General features: G+C 44.1%; 1 protein-coding gene across 1 annotated transcript in view; it reads left to right on the top strand.

Moving 5' to 3' along the window:
• The window catches only part of LOC141910794 (uncharacterized), a 38898-nt gene that overhangs the window by 2443 nt on the left and 11888 nt on the right, over nucleotides 1-24567 (top strand). Inside the window, exons 2-4 of the mRNA XM_074801605.1 lie at nucleotides 6343-9147; nucleotides 13247-13301; nucleotides 13910-14002. Coding sequence (XP_074657706.1) covers nucleotides 6343-9147; nucleotides 13247-13301; nucleotides 13910-14002 — 2953 coding nt within the window. The remainder of the gene's footprint in view (nucleotides 1-6342; nucleotides 9148-13246; nucleotides 13302-13909; nucleotides 14003-24567) is intronic.

Below are 24567 nucleotides of genomic sequence, written 5' to 3'. Positions count from 1 at the left end.
CGATGCCGTCGACGGCCGAGCGCTTTTAAAAGACACGACGACGGTTAACAAGAATTAGACTAAATATCTGCTGGATGAATAACCAACTAAACTAAGCACCGTGTAAGCTAACTTGATATTAATTTCTATCGAAACAATAATTATATAAGTTCATATACGATATATTATTACTAGAATCAATATTATTATTATCATAACTGAAATTGTAATAATTAAAATTACTATCATTATTATTATTATTATTATTAGTATTATTATTATTATTATTATTATTATTATCATTATCATTATCATTATTATTATTATTATTATTATTATTATCATTATCATTATTATTGTTATTATTATTATTATCATTATCATTATTATTATTATTATTATTATTATTATTATTATTATTATATGAAGTTGAAATTAATTGATGGATTTCCCGCTCGATTTTAGCATATTTTTCGTAGCGATTTATAATCTATATTAAAAGCGAGTGGTCGTAATCCCACTACGACCCGGAACATTTTCAAGTATTCTCGGTACGACGTTATCGTTTTACAGTAGTCGCGCTATGCGATAATCCGTCGATTCGATCATGAAAAAAAAAGATCGAATATTATTTCATAGGTATAGAAAAAACGCATAAGGGGAATTTGGGTTTTTATAACGATATGTATATAAGTGTGATATAATAATATCCGGGTTTGTAGTCTGGCGAACTGTGCGCACGTAATTCAGCGCGTATTCACACATGTGATACAACTAACGCAAAATGATAGCCGGCAGCTTATACGGTATTAAACCGATGAATCAAGATATTTTTAACGGTAGATAGATTACGGACTGATACGAGCGGGTAGCTTCCACGTAACATCACGTAATCGTGTGAGATTTTAGCGTAGAATTCGCCGAACAAAGGGAGGGACACTCACTGCTGCACGCACACACTCGCCGGCTCCGCACACGCCGCTCGAACGGCGAACATGTGTTCGAGTTCTCGTCGACGCGAAATATACGTCGATCCGTAAAAAATAGTTTTTTGCTCTGTTGTAACGTGAGCGGCAGCTGTTGCCACTCAATACACTCGATATTATCACATTCGCGTCGTCTGTTGAGTGTACGGCTGCCGTGTAGCTGCCGCTGCCGCTGCCGCTGCTGCTACAGTTTCGGGTTCAAGTGCGCTGGACTTCACGAACTGTTACACACAGCTGCAGTTAGCGCACGAGGGAGAGAATTTTTCATAGCCGTTCCATTAAACGCTCTATTTCATTCGACTCTGGCTTAAATAGTTGTGAAAAAATTGGTATGAAAAGAAAAAATGAATAATGGTTAACTGCTGCCAATGATCTAAACCAGAATACAGCGAGTCCAGGAGTCCAGTTCCATGGTCAAGACTTCAGTCGAAAAGTGGTTTTAAATCTTAAGACTGGTCTTAAGTTGTTAGATTGGCTAAGGAACTTAGATGAAACTGAACTTGTCTTAAGTCTAAGCCTCGACTATGGAACCGGGCCGTGTGGCCGGCTCAACAGTTGACCCAGTTTACACCACTGTTGACGTATCGTCCAGTTAACACCAAATACGGGCTTTAGTCTAAAGTACTAAGATTAGATAACTACTTGTACAGAAACCGACGTGATATAAAACCACTGTTTACTAGCCAGCCCCCGCGTGAATAGAGTCAAAGCTGCATTACACTAGGCTTGGCCCGGTTTGGCCCGTTTCTACTCTATTTCAAGAACGTGTGTGTGTGTTGGGTTCCGCCGGTAATATTATGTATCGTCTCTACGGCGACATTTCGTTTGACTGACGACTATTTATTTATAAACGAAAAAATATAGGTCACACTATACAAAAAATAAACCGGCAACGATAGATCAGTTTCCGGGTCACAGTTTGTATCGCATTACGCCGGGCAGAAACTAAATCCCGAATTAATGCTAAACATATTCACGCATATCGCGCCACCGCTCCCACTGCCGCCGCCGGATAGTATGAAAACGAGAGCGCAAATATTTTAAATATCTGGTTTTTTAAAGCCGGATACAAAAAGTCACCGCACTGCACTAATCACTCCTCGCGTCACAGTTTGTTTGGTTAAGCGTTCACGGGATTGTTGTTAATTAAGTTATAGTTTTAACAGTATGCCGTACTGCATAATCGTGGCGTGTGCGCACGAGGGCTATATATAAGCCGCGCCGATACACGACTGACTCAATTAGGTCAAAACGACTGAGGCGCGTTTAACTGCGTCATCGTAAACAAACCCATTATAAACACGTAGGACACCATGTCGCTCTGAAAAAAATAAAACGTTTCATCTACGAGGTATTAATTTCACGGATTCGAATCCGATTGCTTCGGGATTTTAGTCCCATAATTAGTCAATTTGAATTCTCAAATAACGGTTCTAAATTGTGAATAACTGCTTTGCGGTTTTGTTTTCATTACTTTCGGAATTGATATTTGTTGAAGATGTGATAGTTTTTTTTAATTTTCCCAGGACGGAATAAAGGAGTGTCCGTGGAGGCTGTTATGGTTTCACAGGCGGCAGTGCCCGGGGAGAGGGGCGGTTAAGGTTCCCAGGCGGCAGTGTCCGGAGAGTAAAGTTCGTCGCGTAAAATATTCCTGCGATCTCCGCTCGGATCATGTCGATGGCTTTCATAGAACGAAGTCTATACTCTCATTCACCATCCGACGACGTATTTCTATGAGACTCGGAACAATAACCACCCGATCCTATACTATAGCACCTGAAAGTCGATTCTATTGTCCGCTATAAAACAGGCAACTCAACCCGATTTTGAAGAAGGTGTGTTTGTCTGATTTACTATAGGACCCTTGTAAGGCCCGCGGCACAAATCCGTCGACTCGCTCTAATCACCGGCCTACGATAAAACACAAAAGAAAAAGAAATCGGAAGGAATCTATTATTTCCGAATGCCTACCAGTGAGGATTTTCAACGGGACTAAAAGTGGATTTTTCCACGAAAAAGACACGTCGCTGGCTGAAAATTGATCCGAAGCCCCTAACCTTAACCCTATGTGTGAACTCTAACCAATGCTATTGACAGGACTCGAACCTGCGACCCCCCGGAATGCCAGCTGAGCATGCTAACCACTGTGACTGACGGGTTTTGTGAGTTTGTCAGGTCAACACCTGCCAGCATTTTCCGATTACAATAATCAAAAAGCGATCGAAACGATCAAAGCTCACAGCAATCTGCGGCATTGTTTCATTAATTTTCATCGGTTTCAATATCATTATCGTTATGATAATTGTTATTCAGTTAGAATCGTCTTTTATTAATGCGAGAAATCGTTAGAGCTCCGTCGATATTTCTAGTGTTGGTTTATCTGGTGCCACACACATCAACCACCCGTGAAGCGTCCGGCCGACCGTCCGTCGCTTGGGGCGGTATACTGTGAATCTGGATGTAATTAGCGCGCTCCTCTCTCCTCTCACTCTCTCGCGATCAGAATGTTTACTGCGCTGATTTATAAAATACGTGCTATTGATTATTTATCTGCGCCGTTGCCATCGTGGCTTTTTGTTCTCCCCTTTCCCCTCTCTTCTCCCCCCTCTCTCTCTTTCTCTCTCTCAGGCGTAAAAAGAAAGTACACATTAATTTCCTACTATACTCGCCTTCACCGAGCCGGTGTGGTGTGCGTGCGTGTGTGTTATATCGACGCAGAAAAAAATCATCGACGGCTCCGCTGTGTTCAGTCGGTTTATACTAAGACATTCTAGGAACTAGATTATCACCGCGCCGATGAGAGAGAGAGAGAGGGGGGATGGAGGGAGGGAGGGAGAGGGAGGGAGAGGGGGAGGGAGGGAGAGGGGGAGAGGGAGGGAGGGAGAGGGGGAGAGGGAGGGAGGGGGAGAGGGAACTGCGTCGACTGAATAACTGAATTCCACGAAACGCAACGGAACGGCGATGTATCGTAGCCACGCCGGAGCCGAGCGAGCTAGCCAACGAAAGAGGAAGGACACAGTTCCCGGTATATTAAACCACTTTGTCCTCAGAGCTAGTTAATGACGTATAGAGCCGTCGACACGAGGTCGCGCATATCCGCCCGTTTTATGTTTGGTTCGTACCGCATAATTTATACTCCTTTACTCACGAGTGCGAGTTTGGCGAGTAGGAGAGAGCTTGTAGATCGAATTACATCGGCGCGTTTCCAATCGGGCCTAATACAAAATATACATCCGACGATGAAACCTTTGAATGCGCGTAAGCAGCTTTATGAATATACACCGGTCGGGTATTAGAGTTACACCCCCCCTAGTCATCACAATTATTGACCTTGAAATATCTCATCAATATCTGGGCTGGCATATACGTATAGCGTATATTGACCCCGCGGCTTTTAATCGAATTCGGATTCTTAGTATATACCTTCAATTATACAATGCTCAATTAACACATTAATCTCCACTCCCACCGGGCGGAGTCTATTGTGTTTTAGCTCTCAATGATAAAGTTCGTTTTGATATCTAAAAGTATATTTAGAAACTGTTGTTGTCAAGAATCGGCAAAAGCACGTGTTATTTTTTCGAGGCACCGCCGCGCTGGCGGGCGTCCCAGTGCGCAGCCGTCGTTGACTGCAGTTAAAAATGTATTTTGCCTAATTTTACGACAATTATATAAAACTTCTAATGGCGACGAACTGGAACAAAACCCGATCATGTCATTCCGCCACAGAGAGCGGGAGTAAGGGAGTGACCGAGGGAGGGAGAGGTGGAAAGGGATAAAAAGAAATAGATGTTCGTTCGTGAATATACGATATGTTTAAATGGGCGAATTGCCAATATCCGCGGCACGGAACGGCGGCGGCGGTGGCGCGCCTTAAAAATCCCAACCGGTTTTTATTGCTCTCTCACTCGCTCGCTCGCTCGCTCGGAGGCCGCGACGCGTCTCGCACGCGTTCACTGATCCCTGAAAACACCCCGCCTCCGGGGTATATAAATATATATATATATATATATATATATATATATATATATATATATATATATATATATATATATATATATATATATATATATATATATATATATATATATATATATATATATATATACCCCGGTATGTGTGTAACTGTATAAACAAACCCAACTCGTATTTATATTGCACTTTACGCCGGTCTTTTATTTGTTCATACGCGCAGAAGGTGCCGTTGTTAAAAATCGTTCCCGTCCAAACGACCGTCGCGCACGCGCGGTAGCCGCTGCAATTGTCCTGTTGGAGTTGTTTCCCTGATATAAAGACGTGTTGTTTTTTTGCACTCAATTGATATTCAAAACTGGTAATAATGAAATACGCGACATGTCTCAGAGACAGACTATACACAGACAACCCCGGTGGAACGTAAATATTATAGATCGGGTTTTTACGAACTGCGTCACGAAAATCCTAAACGCGTCGTTTTATACGAATAGGAGAGTCATCGGGGACTCGGGTGCCATCGGGTTCGAATCTCACGTTATTTTGTTATCGCGGTATTGTATGGGTACGTCATCAATTTGTGATCGAACCAGGTGACGCTCGTTCTGTTCCGCCTTCTATCGTCGATTGACTACGATCTTTGAACTTTATACGACGATTCCGTTCCGTATAAACGTCTGCCTTGTCGTCTTACCATTATGTCATCTATCTCCATAACATCGATCGTATCTAGATGAATGTATTACATATATTACCATGACGGGATATATCTATAGATAAACGTATTACCACGTCGGTATCTGGATACATGTATTACTATAATGGGTATCTAGATAGTGGGGATACTTAGCCATATATGTCTATCCAATAACTGGATACACTGTATATCCATGTCTGTATCTCCATTAGATGGCAGGTAATATCTATTTCTATATTAAGGCGGGGGTAGTCTGTATCGCGGATGTCATCGTTTTATCGGTTTCATTTCCCGATTTGAACCGGATGGAAGTCTATCTATCATTTATTCACTCACTCCCTCGACGCGATAAAACATTGAAACCGGGCAAAATAAAATACGACGGCGATGACGGCGGCGGCATGTACTAAAAGAATATAGGTTGAATTCACACGGAATCTCACACGCACACATACGCATACAACTGGTTTTAGTTTTAATCAGCTATCAGTGAGAGATAACGGAAACCAGTTGCGCACACTCACTCACTCGAACAACTCACTTTCACGTGTCACATGTCGCACTGTATTGCCATCTATTCACCCGAGCACGCAAGCTCGAGGGTACGAGCGTAACGCTCTAACCACTGTACCACCCCAGCGGCTATTCACCCGCTACTACCAACAGCGACACCTGGTTTTAAAGTTGTATTTCTATCTTTTTTTACAGATGTATCCATTACCGCGCCACTTGGCTGGACAGCACCCTACTCATCCGGCGGCGGTCGCAGCTGCCGTGTCGATGTCGCAAATGCCCGGATTGTTAGAAATGTCGAAACAGCGCCACCACGCAGCCGCTACGCCAGTAGGTCCACCTCCGCCGCACTCGGCGAATGACGTCATGCGTATGCAAATTTACAACGATGCCGCCATGCGTTACTTCGAATCGCTGAAGCGTATTCACGAGGAGAGAGTTAAAATGCAAACCGGTAAATCAGCCGAAACGATGACACTCGGACAAATGAGTCAACTACAACAGCGCCATCTTCATCAACAGAAAATACAACAGCATCACCAAGAGCAACAACAAAAACAGCACCAGCAACAGCAGGCGGCTCTAACGTCACAATTGCCTCGCGTAGTAGCACCTGGCGGCGCGTCTAGGAGTCAATCGACGAAAGGCGATAGGAAAGATCGTCCTGAAGGATTTCAGCCTTTAGATTTATCACTGGGTCTGAAACTAGTAGGACGCGAAACGGAGAGTCCGCTAGACCTGACGATTAGGACTACTAAACGCAGCGCCGACACAACGGCTGAGGTTAATATCGATTTATTAAATAAACAACTTGAATCACCGAAAATTCAACCACATAAACTGCTTAACGTTGACATCACTGACGGGTCACATCAACGAAATCTAAAAAAAGAAAAACTGCTGGCGGCAGCTTACCACGATCGAGTATACGGTACCTCACCGGCTGGGTACCCTCTAATAGATACTACCCAAATAGAGGCCCAAATACAGGCCCGAAACGCCGCCCATTACTACAAACAATTACAGCAACAAACTAATCTTCAACAGCATTCTAAACAGCAGCAACAACAGTCTGAGGGGTCTTCAGCAGCCGCAGCAGCCGCAGCTGCAGCTGCAGCGTATCAGAGTCAACTAGCTCGGCATTACTCGTCACAATACCCACAGTTATCTCCACAGATGGCGTCAGCTGTCTACTCGCACGCGCATGCGCAGTACTACTCACCATCCGCCGGTTCAATGGCGGCTTATTTACAACAGCAACAGCGTTCACAACAAAAACAACAACGCGATGACGTCATACGAGACGTGAAACCGATAATCAGTCCATCGGGTAAACTACTCTACCCTCCCGTATCCCCTCATTCTCAGAGCACCAGTACCAACAACAGTACCAGCAGCGGCAGTAGCGGTCTACAGGCAAAAACATCATCGGCTTCATTCTCTGACCGCGAGAGGGCACTAGCAGCTCATTATAACAATATGAATCGATCGAGAACGAGTCGCGAATACCCATATCCCGCCGGTAATGGATTACTCCGACCGGAGTCGACTGATAGACGGAAGGCTCCGAACACAGGGTATTACCCGGGTGTCAAGCCGTTGCACAGTCCGGCACAGCCACTTAGTGGTCATCTACCGCCTCATAATCTCGACGCTAAACTGTCTAATGAGCCACACTCTAAATCAGTACACCATCAACCATCTTCTCAACAGACAGCAACTTCCGCAACAGCCTCCACAACGACCTTGACGACGAAACCCAGTTCCAACCGAACAGATTTATTACCCCCGCAACCGACGATGATTCCCGATCATAGCATCATAGCCGAGCGACTGGTCAACAACAAAATAGCATCATCAACATCTAAACCGATTAGTTCAGACTCATCCTCCTCCGCCGAGGCGCTCAGAGCAGCTCCTTTATACCCGCTCCACCTAGCGGCCATTCCAGACAACTACATGTTGACACCGCGTATTGACACTCATAACGAAATAATGAATCGGATCCGTATGTACCTGGTGGCTGGACAGGAACATAAAATGATTCAATCGCTCGGAAATCTTCCAACGTCATCCGAGTTATCAACATCGTCATCGCGTGCTTTATCATCGATCAGAGAACCCGGACAAATACTGCGCACCGGTTCTCCTCAGATGCCGGTTCTCAGTCCGCACCGTAAATCACCTAGTGGCGGCGACACTGTCGATCCGATACGAGTCGATCTGCCGCCGAAACTAACACGTGGCTGTTTCCAGCAAGATCGCCTGAATTCGACAAATCGATTTCTGTTTAACGTAAAACATCAATCAGCTGCAGGGGGCAGCACTGTCGCTTCTTCCGGCGTCGGGGGGAAAACCCATGGTTTGAGCCCGAAAATGAAACTTAAGCGCGAAAACCGCGAGACGAACAGCGAACGCAATTCACCGGCGCTCGAATCGACTCCGAGATCATCGATCAGTCAAACAGACCAACAGCATCTCTCTTCATCAGTATCAGTATCAGCAGCAGCAGCAGCAGTTGATACTGCCGGGTTATCCGGGTTACCGGACGGGCCAATTATCGATCCGAAAATCACGTTTATATCGTGTATACAGAATAGTATTCACGACACGTTGTTATCCGGCATCGCAGACGATCAATCAATGCCATCGACCTTGAACCTTAATCGCGTCGTTAAAACACCGGAAGTAATCACCATATCCGATAGCGGAAGTGAGAAATCCGACCGCGATGGCCGACGCCCGAACAATAAAGAAAACTCGGTTGACGAAACGTCGTCGAAAAATAACGATCCTAAATTGAACTTAAGTGATAACGAATTGCGCAGATCGCTTATTGAGACAAGTGGAACTCGAACGAGTAGCCCCAAACCATCGGCAAGTGCCCCGATATCGCGGGTCGGGACGCCCACTGAGCTGTCCAGACTGGGACTGAAATCAACTACGGGATTTCAAAAGAACTCGCAGAATTTAAGCTTGCCTTCGTCACCGGTCACTAAGGTGAGTTCCATTTTTTAACTTAACCTCAAATATATAATGACAAATCAACCAAATTAAATATAGCCGCAAGACAGCTATGTCGGGTTTCATGTGTCAAGGCAATATGTAAAACCAATGTAAAACCGTGGAAATGAATGAATATATTCATGGCGCCACCTATGGTCATTACATGCACTAGATGATCAATATAGGATAATGAGTACCGAGTTTGGTGGGACTACACGACACGACTCATGATGGTTGTGTTTATCGTCAATCGGTATATTGATGTGTCGTGCAAGATCGTCGATGTTTAAAAAATAAACGGACACAAAAACACGATAAAATCGGACAGGAATTCCTGATTTCATTAGACTCATTGATAGGGGTGGGGGGACGGGGGAGACTTGAGGCAATTATCTGACAGTGATATTCGATCTATAAACAGAACCCCCCCCCCCGACATTACAGATCAGGGCTATGATGTAGGTGATGACCTCGTTCAGAAGAGATTCATCAATGCACGAGCTGGGACGAGCACGTGCTGTTAGGAAAGAGCTATTTATCAGGGAATCCACTTCACAAGTATTAGTGGTTTAGAAAGTGACGCTCCTTAAAAATACCTGGTTCGATACTTATGTAAGACGTTTTCATACGGTAAGTTGAAACAATTGATTGAAACCCGTCGACGAATGGTTTTTCTTCCGAACGAAAATTTGAATTATATTTCATATGTATCTGGCTTAATGTTTCTATCGAGAGATTTTCTATTGGCAGGAATTGAATCAGGGACTCTAGATTCCAGGGATAGATTGATCATGGTCTTTGGAGTCCAGGGATGGTTGAATTCGAGGTTTTGACTACTGTTACATTAGGCCGCGCTTTTGTAATACGATTGTACGTAGACTAAGCCTATTGTTGACAGGGATAGAATTTATAATCACTCTGACAGTCAGTCTCCAGTACCAGTTATAATCAGCAAGTGTTGAGCTGTTAATTGTTGTAACGCGTAGATCTTGATATCTGAGCTCCTCGAGTCGTCTTCGACATGTTATGACGTCATTGCCACCACTGTGTACAGGGATATTATTATTACGTCGACGAAAACAACGTAAAACGCTTCCGACGTAAATCGAACGACGGCGGTGGTCTGTACGTGAATTATAGACGCGTTGCCCGGAGGGGTCGTGAGTCCCCGTATGTGTCTGCCCTACAGGGATTCTCGTTAGCGGCGCAGTCTGTCAGACGACACCCAGCACCGTGACGACACAAACAATGATTCCACTGTCCGCGAAAGCTGTTGATTTTGATATAAACGACGATTTCTATGCATAATGTACATCCTCGACGGGATGTCTTCGCGCTCAACGACCTTGAGACGATCTGATCGCGCGCGCCGGTGAAAGGTTCAAAGGAAGATCGATAATATCGTGTTTGATAATTAATTGACAGTCTGAACAGGGGTGGAGACGTACAGTACGTATATATGCGTCATTGATCAAGAGAATGCTACAAGGGGGTGTAGAATGAATCAGTTAATGATACCTGTTGGGTATGAATGGAATAATGAGTGACTGATGGGACCCCATCTCCCATCACCTCCCTCCCTCTCGCCACCCTAAACAGTTGGTTTTAACAACGGTCCAGGCGGATCCATACGGTAACTCACGGAGCACCTGCTCCCATCACAATTTCCGCGTGCCCTTTTGATAATAGCAATAGCTTTCAGGGCACTTTTCTATCAGCAATTGATGCGACAGCGTCCAGCACAAAATTTAGCTGACATTCCCTAATATATTCCGAATAAGTGCCTGGAAATTGTATGAAAGTGCACTGAAATTTCCTGAAACTTTTCCAGGCCCATATTTTGGTGGTGTGGACTTTTTCAGTATGTGCCCTTTTTATTTCTTTGTGCTTCCGTAAAGCCTGCCCCGGGATCCGATCCTGACGATGTTAAATCGATTTATATATTGATTATTTCTATCTCGTGTATGCGGTGTTATGTTGTATGTACGGATCTAATTGTATGTCTAGTTGTTTAAGATCAGAGACTGCAGACGCCAGACCACGTGACTTCTACACGTGACTGTACGGCTCCCTCCGCATCTGTCGCCAATCACTAAAAAAAAGTCAGAGAGATAACGTCACGAATACAATCTACAACTGTGACGCAACGCGATCGATACTAGATCACACACGCACTGTACACAAACCTCTCAAAATGGCGACAGCTGTTTTTGGTAAAATGGCACCGCCGCCCCGGATTCTATTGGGTGCTTCAAATCCGATTCGTTTTGAAACATAAATACATACGAAATATATCAGGAAACACTCGTGTAAACAGCAGTGTATCCAGCTGTTGCCCCCTCCCCCCTTCCGCCTGGAACAAAAATCGCCAGCCTCAAATCTACTGACATAATTCAAACACATTGATTCACGTTACCTTCATTGTATTCAGGGTCAAGGGAACATACGACACGTAAGCCAGAACCCCAACCCCGCTGATCCTCCTCCCCGCCGCCCTGCGATAAACATAATTAATTAATGTCTAAATTACAGTTCAAAAAGGATATTCTTTCGATGTATTTAAGTGTGATATTCTGCAGTGTTGGATCAGATGGTGCCTTTCGCTTGTTGCGGCTCGTATCAATCTGCGATCTACTTCGTAATCAACATAAAAATATATATATATACGCCGTCGGAACCACCCACCCGCCCGACACCGCCTGAGCCCTTTGTTCATTACGACGCATCCGCCCCCGCTCCAGGCGTTTATACATAACATACATAACACAAATCGAAATGGCCGCCATTGATGTATATCTATTTAAAGTCGGGTCTCTGACTGTGACCACTCCGGGCTAACTGACTGCCATCACACGGGGCTAGTGTTGACTCGACGTCGCGGCCGAAATTTCTGATATTTGTGTCCAATATCGGTTTTAAGCCCTCTCCAATTTTGTGTTAGTTATAGTTTAGTGACTTCCTCTGTCGACTACTTCATCAATAATTCTCACGACAATCGACGAGTTGTTTTTGAATGAGGAGATATGTTTTTACGTCTCCTGCCGTTGCTACTGTTCGATCGTAGGCGTTTTACACCAGTATTAGGACACAGTTATAGATTGGGGGTGAAAGTATGTTGAGAGACATTTTCCTTGGTAGAATATAGTACATATTTGATAAGTGTTAATATGAGGTGTATCAGTATGGTGCCGTGATAGTGATCAATGATTTGTAACGTGTGCTACTCTATAGTGAATAGATACGGCGCTCACTCGCAGGGTGTGTGTGTGTGTGTGTCTTTCACCTCTCTCCTCAATCTCCTCTCACCTCCTCTCTTTTCTCTCTAGCGTAGTTTGTTTCCCGGCGGCGGCTGTTATTTTTACGACTATTCTCGTAACACATAAAACACGCCTGATACTACTATTAGCGTGACGAACCGCCGTGCGCTCTCTCTCTCCCTCTCCCTCTCCCTCTCCCTCTCCCTCTCCCTCTCCCTCTCCCTCTCCCTCTCCCTCTCCCTCTCCCTCTCCCTCTCCCTCTCCCTCTCCCTCTCCCTCTCCCTCTCCCTCTCCCTCTCCCTCTCCCTCCCTCTCCCCTCCCCCTCCCCCTCTCCCTCTCCCTCCCTCTCTCCCCCTCTCTCCCCCTCTCCCCATCTCTCCCCATCTCTCCCCCTCCCTCCCCCTCCATCCCCTCCCCCTCCCGCTCTCTCTCTCTCCCTCGCTCTCTCTCTTTTCAGGTGCATCAGTGGTGGAGACGATACGCTCCGTAATAACGCCAATACAACGCCTTCGTGTTGTGTTTGTATTGAACCTATCGTAGCGCCTTCAGCCTTCATAGCCTCCGCGTCAGTCTCTACGCGCGGTTCTTTTGTAGCTTTTTTTACCGAGCAGAAAATCACGTTCTATATCGAGAACAATGAGTCGTAAAAATGATCATCCGCTGGTGTTAAAAATGCGCCTCTAGCGACGGACAAATCTCGGCCATTATTTGCGCCCGTACAATGTATGACCCAATGACCGATATGACAACTGAGCGCTGTCTCTCTTCAACTTTTGATGTGCGGTTTTCTTTTTATTTCGCGCATATGTTTCATTTATCGTCATTCTTTTTTTAGGGCTTCAAACGAAAAACTGAAGTAGAATCGGGATCGTTGTGCAGGGCGAGTTTCGGTAGGTTTTATATTCAAACACAATCTGATAGAGCCCGTCCCGGACGGGTTGTTCGCCTGTGCTGTACGGGAGATCACATACCGTATAATATTCTAACAGTATGAAAATTGAACTGAAATATTTTTCCAATAATTTACCTCGATTAAACAAAACAAAATACAATGTACATTCAACCGACCATCCCAATCAAATCATTAAGTCAAATCTTCCAATCATAATATGTAAAATGATATAACTGTGCTTTCCACGCGAGAAGCATTACAAAATAATAAATTCAAACTCAATTATGATAAAACCTTTCCAGGACGGGTTCTTTGCTAAGTATTCTCTATTTCTAAGAAATATTCCCCGATCGTGTTTCGCATACAACCTGCCCGAGTCCAGACCACAGAAGACCCATTAACTTCTCAATTCGTTTCGGGCATTAATTCTTTGAAACTTTATCCGCTGCAGCGGGTCATAAACACGAAGATAAAATAATAAAATAAGATAAAGAATATTGCAATCACCTAAATTATTTCCGTTACCTGTTTCAACACCCCCCACCCCCTCCTGCCCCCGGTATTGCAATGATGCGATGTATATTTTTTGTATGTTTACTTTCACAGCGGGAACCGATGAGGAAAACATCCAACAACCGCAGAGGAAATTATCGCGTCTTGATCCAGCAGCGGCAGTAGCACCAGCATCAAGAAATATATGTGAGTTTAGTTTTCTTTTACCCGACTAAGTTCAAGGTCGTTCGACAGGTAGCTTGCGATGTTTTATTATCGGTAGCCAAGTGTCATTTTAAACCGCGCGATATCGGGTAGACGTACATATACGCGGCAATCGCGCCGGATCTTATTCCCATCGCTCTTCCTTTAAACATCGACTGTTCACATTTCTGTTGGCGGTTTAAAATGTATTCAGAGGGATGCTTGGGGTGGAGGGGGATGGGGGGTGCAGTCGTTTATGGATTGTTTAAAAGTTGATAGCCGATGAAATAGTGACGAATAGAACGCAAAACTTGATGGTTTTGACCACAATATCGCTGTTTTACAATATAATAATACAACATATATATAACAATAAATACAACATATATATAACACTGAATTCTATGATACTTTTTTAAAATTGAGATTGCGATTTTAAGATTATGTTCCTATAGAATCGAGTCTAAACGCTAGTACTCTCTTTAAGTCTCGTAAAGACTTTCCCCGTTCTCACGCTAACCGTTAACATCGCGTGCAGAAAAGTAATAACCACGACTGCCGCAGTTCGTCTCTCTCTCTCTCGCTCCCTCTCTCTCTTTCTATAGAAACAGTAATAGCCCTCAGTGCTTCCGCGGTATCGATCGATTGTGGACGCACTAATCGCCGAGATAAAACGGAATTTATCGACAATTGTCGGCGGCTGCGGCAACGGCGACGGCGGCGGCGGCTCGCACCCGATACAAGTCGTCAGCCGGCGCGATACCGCGCGAGCCAAGCGAGTTGGAGTATCCGAAATCGATTCTCTCATATGACATACACACGGGTATAACAGATACCGCCATAGAACTCGCACAATCATCGCCACACGGACCACGGCCATAACACAGCCATAGAACCCATAGACACAGAACACCGCCGAACCCACATAACACTGCCATAGAACCCAAGGAACACTGCCATAGACCATGGACGTATAAACTAAAAACTAATCTAGTTTATACGTCCATGCATAGACACAGAAAACCGCCATAGAACCCACATAACACTGCCATAGAACCCATGGAAAAGCGCCTTAGAACCCGTATAATCACCAGAACCCATCAAGCTCCGCCACGGAACTAGCCAGTCAGTAACAAACTGAAATTCGACACGTAGAAATGTTCGAGGGAATTTGATAAATACATGTTCTTCGAAATCGTACGCACTTAGATAGCTATGATTACAGCGATTCGCGTGTTTCTGGCCGCGTAGGGGAGGGTTTGTTTGATCGGAAGGAGATGAGGGTTAATTTGGATGGGTGTTTGGCCTTGTATTGTAGTTCAAAGCGACCGCAACCGAATCGAACTGAGCAATACAAATAGACGAGTTCACAGACTTTCCGTCAAATCGACTCGTCAGATGTATTCTCGACGGCGCTGAGCTCCTCGACGGCTGCGGCGACGACGATCTCGAAGCGAGAAGAATCGTGACGGTCGCTTGTCAAATTAAGCGTGATTTTCTCGTCACGTTGAAACCGGATATCGTCTCCGTGACGCAGGCCCGCGAATATGTTTGGATCGTTTTAGCGCAAAGCAGACAACTCGCTGCTGCTCGTTATCCACAACTCACTGCTCGCCGCTCGCTGCTCGCTCGTCTATCGGTAATAAATAAAACATAAATTTCCTCAGTGATTCATTACTAGTGCGGAATACCAGATAAATAGCCCTTCTATCTATCACACCCTAGTATCACCTCTTTCCTCTCCCTCGCTATCTCCCCCGTCCGACTACCAGTCTTACTTCCCTCCATCCATCCTCTTGCCCTCCGCGTTCTTGATCATATCGTTTTATGAGCCGCGTTTAAGTCTTCCATCGAATGTATAAAAACATCTTTTTACAGTTTGTAAACAATGTAGCGAATTCGTGTGTTCACCTGCAGTCTCTCCTCCTCCAACCCTCCTCCCTTCCCGCGATCATCCAGCGCTTCCACGAATTAGTTCGCCTTTGATGTGTCAGCGTTCCAACCGTCGACACTTTGATCTTTTGCGATGACGCCGGTGACACCGGAACTGGCAGTCGACCAGAACTGTTTCTAATACGCCAGCGTATCACGTGCCAATGCGGGATCTATTTGCATTTCCGGTATGAGGCCTATACAATACGTGGGCACCCGGTGTGGTCCAACATACCACCGCCTGTTGCTGCGTAGATTTCATTCAGGTTTCAATTTGTCGTTTTATTCTGAAATCGTCTGGCACTTTTGTTTGTGCGCTCGGGTGTCAGTGATCGATATCCTGAAAGTTGTCACCCATTGAAATCGCACAATCCCCAGATACACACACGTATAGGGACGGACAGATGTTACGACAAAAGTAATAAATATGTCCGTGTTCACGCGGGCCCGCACCTGGCGTGCCTTTAACAACCGTTTAATTGCAGCTTGTAAATACGCGCGGTGACATTAGTTGGATCTCACGTCCGTACGCCGTCGAGAAATAATCACGTGATAAACCTAGCCCGATAAGCCCGACGCACACGGCACCGATAAAAACGTTTTCGATGTTTTTTGTTATGCCGTGTGCGGGGGAGTCAAAACACAAAACAGAAAAACGTTTTTCGCGAAACAAGCACTGCTTGATTTGCGTTTTGTGTAGTCGAAAACGTTTTTCGTTCCGTGTGCGGTGGATTTTTGTGTGTTTTGCGAAACAACCACGGCTTAATAGCCATTCAGCGACCAACAATGTATCACATGGCATTACAAAAATTGATGTGAATAACTTAGTTTATTGTTGTCTCCATGGTGCAAGAAATGTTTTCTGCGCGTTTTCGTTATGCCGTGTGCGTTGAACGTTTTATCGTTTTACGAAAGACGTTTTGTGAAAAACGTGTTTTCTCTTTCGGCGAAACAAATGTTTTGCCGTGTGCGTTGGGCCGTATGGTGCGTGCGGTACAGCGTTGGTTAACCGCACCGGGACACTTTTTATACACTCCGCGACGGAGGACGTTGCAAAATAGAAAAAAAGTCTTTAAAACGTATCATTTTCGTCCTTTTTTCGATCACCATGGTTACCCCCGATGACGTGAGCAGTGACACGCAGCCGATAGCGGGTGCGCGCGCACGTGCTGTCTGAGCAAATACTTCTTCTCTCTCGTGTTTTTATTTGCGGCGATCGACGATGGGAATCGAGACGCAGCGCAGCGCTCTCTCACTTTCTCTCCTCTCTTCATCTCTCTTCTCTCTTGCTCTTCTCTCCCTCTCCTCTCTCAACATCGATGGTGACGATAGAGAATTATCGTTGACGCCGCAGATGAGATTCTGGAGCACGATTTACTGCCCTGGGAGTAACGTGTACCAAAGCGGCAATTAAACACAGGGTTCAAGGTCGAATTGGCAACATCGGCTAGAATTTACGTATTGTCTCATTGGTTCACGGTGGTGACCGGACGAAGCGCAGGAGGGGGGAGTACGGACGACGAGCGTGGATTTGGGAAATTGATTCTTAGAATTAAAAAAAAACACGACGACTAGTGAATTGAAACACTGAAGGTGTAAGTAATAGTCGAGCTCATAAAGAATAAAATTTTTTTTTATTTTTTACTCACTCAACCTCTCTACCTCTGATATGAAACAACTTATTCCCTATTACTCTGATATTTATATATTTGCATATTTATATAATATAATATTTATTCAAATATATTAATTTTAATTTAAATAAAAAATTATATATTAAGATGGAGAGTAAACAATCACAAAACAATATAAACTTTATTAAAATGATTAAAGACACTACAAATGTCAAATCTGTAGATTATAAATTTAAAAAGTTAAATGAATTAACAGTACATAAGAAATATTTAATTTCAAATATTGAAACAATTACTAATAGATATGGTAATAAATTAGTTAGTCACTTAGAATATGAAGGATTAAAAGGAAATAGATATAAATTCAGAACATATTTACCAGATAGATTTCATAGATTATCTAGTGAAGATCTCGAAGAAGTGTGTTCTGGTGATTTCTATTTCATATATAAGGGTAAGAATGAAAAAGGGCACCATGATATAGATTTTGAATCAAAAATACGTAAAATCAATTTTAATGAAATAAAAAACGAGTATTTAACGAGTTGATTAGAATATCAATTTTTTTGGAAAAAATTACTGATAAATGTATGAGCAGTAATTCAAAGATATTGATTTACATGAATTAGAAAAATATTTTACAATTAAAGATTTTATTCCGATTAAAGATTTGATTAAAACTGCACGTTTTCGTTTTCAAGTGAATAATATTGCTGAATTAAAGTTTAAAATCATTATCTAATGATAGAGTTATCGAATGAAAAAGATAACATCTTATTCAATACAATAATTCCAAAATTCACAATATCTAATGAAATAGATAAACATTTAATAATTACAGATGAAATACAATCACTTTTAAATAATGAAAATTCAGATAAATCATTATTCATACACTTACGTTATCAGAGAATGTTAAGTAATGTTTTTCAGAGTAGAAGAAAAAAGGTTTATCCCGGTCGTTCAAATGAAAAATCATTCAAAGATGTGGGAATTCAATGTAACTTAGACAATAAAATTGATACACCTAAAAAGAAATATGAACCTAATGAAAAAGCATGATGTAATTGTTGAAAATATTATACTCGAAGCACAAAAAATCACACCATCTTAAATCAAAATATCATAACTCAAATATAATAATTCAACTCTAAAGAAAAATATATTTCATCTCAGATATATAAAACTAAAATATTCAAAATAAGATATTTCAAATTACTTATAAATCTTTTAATTTTTTTTTTCTTAAATAAATGAATGATTTCTTCCCAACCGGAGAAAGTGATTTGAAACATTATTTAGTTGCAGGAGAAAATTAGATGGAAATAATCATAGAAATAATAATAATAATAATAAAAGTTATTGAATCAGATTAGTGAATTAATCTAATAAATAAATGAGTGAAAATATATTGAATTTATTCCTTTTAATATATTGAATTTATTCCTTTTAATTTTAACTTTTTAATTTTAATTTTACTAGTTCCTTTTAGTTCAATCGAAGTAGTGAATAAATCATTCCGCTATTTTTGTTCTCTATTTTGGACCCATTCACTTCTCTGCATCGCTTCCGCCGTCGCCACAGCCGTACCGGCGGTAATGTGATGCCGACCGATTTGTCATTAGCCGGGCGTTAATCTGTAGAATACTGTCGAGGGCAGGAAGGTTTATAGCGTCACAGCCGCAGCACCAGCACCAGCAGAAGCACCAGCATCAGCACCAGCCAGCGCAGCTGTAGCAGCAGCAGCAGCAGCACCAGCACCAATATCAACACCAGTCTGAGCATCAGCGACAGCAGCAGCAGCATCAGCAGCAGAAGGATTGCGGCATCACGCGGAACGTCCCTCCTAAAAATGCAACCGTAGATAAAAATTGACGTAAATTAGAGTCTGGCGGCGGCGGCGGCGGTGGCGACGGCGAATGGAAGGAGAGAGAGAGAGACGACTCGCTCGCTCGGTCTCAGTGTTTGATCGATCACCACTCAGTTGTGTATTACTCTAACCGGACAGAAAGACGCCGCTAACAGTCTTTCTAAGCATCACCAAGACGCCGCGTACAAACATTCACCGCTCGTTGTTATTGCGCGTCTCGCTCCCCGATATCACCCGATAAAATCCCGCCGCCGCGACTCGATTCAAGGCGCCGAAATATCGGTAATTCCGGGAACGCGTGTTTGTACGGAGAGATCGCTGTGGCAATTAGAAACCCGCTTGAGTCTAGTGTTAAAATTCCGCCATAAAATCCATTAATATCTTCATAAATTATCGAATGAATTGTCGCCCGTTAAAAAACGGCCCGTTTTCAGAATATTGATTTAAACTAATCGTGTTAAAAATAGACACGTGATACGCGGTTAAATGCTTTCCGCCAGAGACTGCATGGCACCTCAGGGGGGACGGATCTGAGACTGACGTAGTCGCGGAGGGATGAATAGAGGAAGGGGGCGAGAGAGGGCGGCGGTGACGAACCCGTGAACAGACAAGTGACCAAAAAGTGTCACACACATGACTTGCGTGCTGCGTAACGGATTAAGGATAATTAAGTTGGCGTTGCTTGGCAACGACGTTCGAACGCACACGCTCGAAGCGTCGCCTTTCCGATGAGAGTGGGGAGAGAGAGAGAGAGAGAGAGAGAGAGAGAGAGAGAGAGAGAGAGAGAGAGAGAGAGAGAGAGAGAGAGAGAGAGAGAGAGAGAGAGAGAGAGAGAGAGAGAGAGAGAGAGAGAGAGAGAGAGAGAGAGAGAGAGAGAGAGAGAGAGAGAGAGAGAGAGAGAGAGGGGGGGGGGGAGAGCAGATACCGATAGCGACGTAAAAATCGGTCAACCATTATCCGTTAGACGCGTGTGGTATGTCGGCTTTGAGTAAGTACCGGGTCCACGGCACACATCTCGCTAACAAGGCGTTTACCCGTTACTGCCGGCTGTTTACTCTGGGGGCGTCCGCGTACATCAACCTCCCGAAGAAAAAAATCGATCCTTCTAAGACACAGACTGCCAGAGAATAAAAGATACTTTAGAAAAATATTTTATGTTTATTTATACGCGGGATTCGAACTCAGTTAGTTAAGCGTGCGTCATTTTATCGAACGATGATAAATTGGCGAATTTTTGGGGTTTTTTTTAGTTTTGACATTTAGAATTGAACGATGTTTATTTTCTCTTTAAACGATATCTGTTTTGAGGTTTCTGTTTTGCTGCGCTAAATGCGGAAAAAGTGATTTTCGATTCGGTGACATTTTTTGCCGGATTTACTTGGGTTTCCTTCGACGTTATTTACTCAATATCAGACGTGAGTTTTTACGGCTTTCTCCTTCCGACTCCCTCTTCTCTCCAACTCGCTCTTCTCTCGTCGCTGCTGCTGTCATCGTCGTCGCCGTCGTCGTTCGTTTCAGGGCGTTTTTACGTTATAAATCTACCGTCTCTTTTTTTTCGCCGATGGTAATTTGGCCGGATGCCAGACTCGCTCGCTCGGCGATCGCTCGTCGCTATCGACTGGGAATATTACTCCGCGCGGCTCGGCGGCGGCGGCGGCGGTGATCTTTTAGATGTCGTGTATTTCTCCGCGCGCAGATATCGATTCTCAATGACATTTCGGTTCTTGTCGTGTTTCTCTCTCCGCTCTGAGACATGCTCGCTCGCTGTCAGACTAGCGAGGCGAGAGTCACTTCAAAAAGGTCTTCGTCATCATCATCATCATCATCATCGAGACACGTGGTGTATTTTTACCGGAGTTCTTTTTAAGAACTTGCAAAGGAGGGAAATTGTCTACTTTATTTGATTCATCGGTTGGTGGGTTAAAAGGGTTTCGATTTTGAAATCGGAAATCGAAGTGAGATATAGTTGGAAATGTTGGTTCCTGTCCATGTGAATAGATCTTCCATCCAACCCAAACCGGTGGTAAACGACTGATTGTCTGGCTTTAAAAATATGACCCTTCAATGTCATTAGTGTTTTACACTATTTGCCGGTGTCGGCAGCGGCCCTGGATTCGATACGAATACGCGTCGTTATAAGTTGATAATCTGTCACCCGAACCGACGACGCCAGGGTGATTATAGTTTTTCTCGCGGCGCTCACTCGCTCGCTCGTGTCCGGTATCTTTTAACTGACTGTAGAATTGATGGCGACAGCTCGTTCGTGTCGATGCTAATTCCCAGCGAGAGAGACAGAAAAAAAAAACAGAAAAAAAGAAAGAGTGGGGGAAAGGGGAAGGAGAGAGAGAGTAGATCGAGGGGGGAATAGGGTGAGATGGGGGGGGGCAGCGTGGGGATTGAGAAGTGGAGATGGAATAGATAGGGGAGTCGAGAAAGGGAGAGGAAGATGGAAAGTCAGACAGTAGACTGGGAGAGGAAAGAAGAGTGAGGGGGAGAGGTAGGAAAGAAAGCGGAGGGGGATAGAGGTTTTTGGAATGATTTCCATCGCTAGTTTTAAACCTAGCGTACTGTTCGGTCTTGTATGGTCATCGTACTGTTATGAAGACACACCCAGGTCGCGATCGTAAAGGTCACGCGCGCGTCTAGCGTCTCGGCGAATGCTGTCGCGAATGATAGATCCCCGCGGAATTAACCAACGAGCGAAAATAGGCGGCGACGATAATTGCGAGATTTGACGCCGTGTGTCGTGACACATTCGGGTCACGTAGCTAGAACCGTTGATATCGCGCGCGAGGATTTATTCCTCCAGAGTTACCGTAATATATATATATATATATATATATATATATATATATATATATATATATATATATATATATATATATATATATATATATATATATATATATATATATATATATATATATATATACGCGGCGGCGGTTACTTCGGTCGGTGGCGCCGGATGCCGTTAACGCTAAGCAACGTTTAAAAGTGGATGATCCGGACGGTGACGGAGGGTTGTGTGTGTGTGTGTGTGAGGCGTGTGTGTGTCGTAAATATTAATTTGACGGTATTTCGTTCGACGTCTTTTCAAACCGTAACCGTCGCAATTACTATTCAAGGGTTTACTGACGCTGAATCAGTCCCCGGGGAGCCGGCTTGCCATCATCGGCGGTACGAGCCGGCTCGAGAAGATTGGTAAATTTGAAATAACTCGCAAGAGTATTTCATCCGTTAGAAAAAATATATCCACCCGCTTGTCAATACATAGATGGCGCCACCGCATGTTGTTACTTCCAACTATCTCACCAGCTGGCGCGCATTTCACTTTTAATCATCGTTGAAATGTTACGTGATCACACATCAGATGAGTAACTACTGGCGCCCCTGGTGGGTCGTCGCTGTCCATAAGGAAGAATCGTCCATTTCCGTAGTTAGTATAACGGATTTATATATATACATATAAATGTCTGGATGTCGTGACACAAGAATCGAGCGTTATATACACAGACCAACAGCTGCTTATAGACGCAATTATACGATATACCACAGTCGTCGTCGTCGCCGTCGCCGTGGCATTTTTTAAATATTCCCAGCTGAGACTGAATCAATACCACGCGCACCGCACCGCCCCGCACCGCACCGCACCGCACCGCCGTAGCCGCACAGCGGACTGACGAGTGCTTTTCGAGTTTTTTTTTCAATCCCGATATCGGAGTTTTTTTTCAAGCCGTCGCCTGCAGTTCAGATTACTTCACTGGAAACGCGCGGAGTTTCCGTTCAATCGGTTTTTTCTCTCTCTCTCTTCCTTCCTCTCCTTGCTTCCCCTCAAAATGGGGAACACGTATAAATGGCGTGTCTGACATTATGCGGTATCTGTGTGTTTTAGTTTATCGGGTGTTAATGGAATTCAATAGAATAGTTCGCGATCGTGCAACAGCTCGAAATAGAAACATTTCACTGTTGAAGTTTTTTACACGTTCTGGTTCAGGTTCCGGTATTCTAACCTCAAATATGAACTCGTGTGGTAACCATGCTTGGCAACCGAACGGCCGAGGGCCTCACAATAAGCCTGAATATATTGCAGAAAAACATTGCATCAATGCTTGCTTTTGTTTTGGACAGGATATATCTTTTTGTCCCCGGCTCGACTTTAGTTGAGAGGGGACATATAGATTTACCCGCGTCTGAATACGCCGCGACAGCCGCCGCCACCGCATGTGACGTTAATATCAGCCTAGAAGTCGCAATTGTTAGCCGTTTTTCTTTTTACTTGGTTCATAAGAAGGGCATTTGGGGCAGAACCCAATTTGAAATTGGGACGAATAGGTTCAAATAATGGTCACCAGGGGCCGACATGTAAAACGACAGCCTAGAGACCGCACTTGTCAGCCGATGATTTTTAAATTTGGTTCACAACTAGGGCATCGCTTAGGGCAGATCCCTATCTAAAAGGTCTGAAATTTAAATTCTGGCCGCCAGGGGAAAAGAGCCTAGCACCTAGCACATGTGGTGATGAATTTCAGGCTTGGGCATTCGAGGCTTTGCCCCATATCAGTTAACCTCGGTTATGGACTCAAAGAATCTTTTCTCTCCAAGGTCGTGAGGTGCGGGTTCAGTATTTATTAATCGCCGAAGATCTAAGTAATGCCCCTCACGTGGCCTTAGCGACCGGTTTAATCATTATCGACTCGCTGTCGGTGCAACTCCGCAGATAAACGTCGCTCGCTCGACTGCCAGGGATCGCTTCAGATAATTCCCTTTATTGATTCTATCTGTAAGTCGATTCCGACGGTTTATGTTGGCCGTAAAATCGGTACTAACAGCGCGGCGACAGCAGCGGCATCAACGACAACAGCAGCAGCAGCAGCAGCTGCCGACACGATGGCGACGTATCGACAGTTCGCGTTGGGTCCAATTAACGCAGATATTTTAACGAGTATTCGCAGACAGATCGGAATGTGATCGTTCGCCGTACAATAGCCACGTCAATTGCCACGTATCCGATTTAACCCTAACCCGGACGAGAGTCATCTACCGGGAAAGCGGGTTTGGGCCCCAGTCATACAAACGTCTCTAAATATTTCGTTGCGTAGTATCGATCCAATCCCATGGTTTCGAATCCTTGT

This window comes from Tubulanus polymorphus, chromosome 9, assembly GCF_964204645.1.
Source record: "Tubulanus polymorphus chromosome 9, tnTubPoly1.2, whole genome shotgun sequence".
In the NCBI taxonomy this organism is placed as follows: domain Eukaryota; kingdom Metazoa; phylum Nemertea; class Palaeonemertea; order Tubulaniformes; family Tubulanidae; genus Tubulanus; species Tubulanus polymorphus.
The sequence above is the reverse complement of the archived record's forward strand: the minus strand, read 5'-3'. Positions and strand labels throughout refer to the sequence as shown.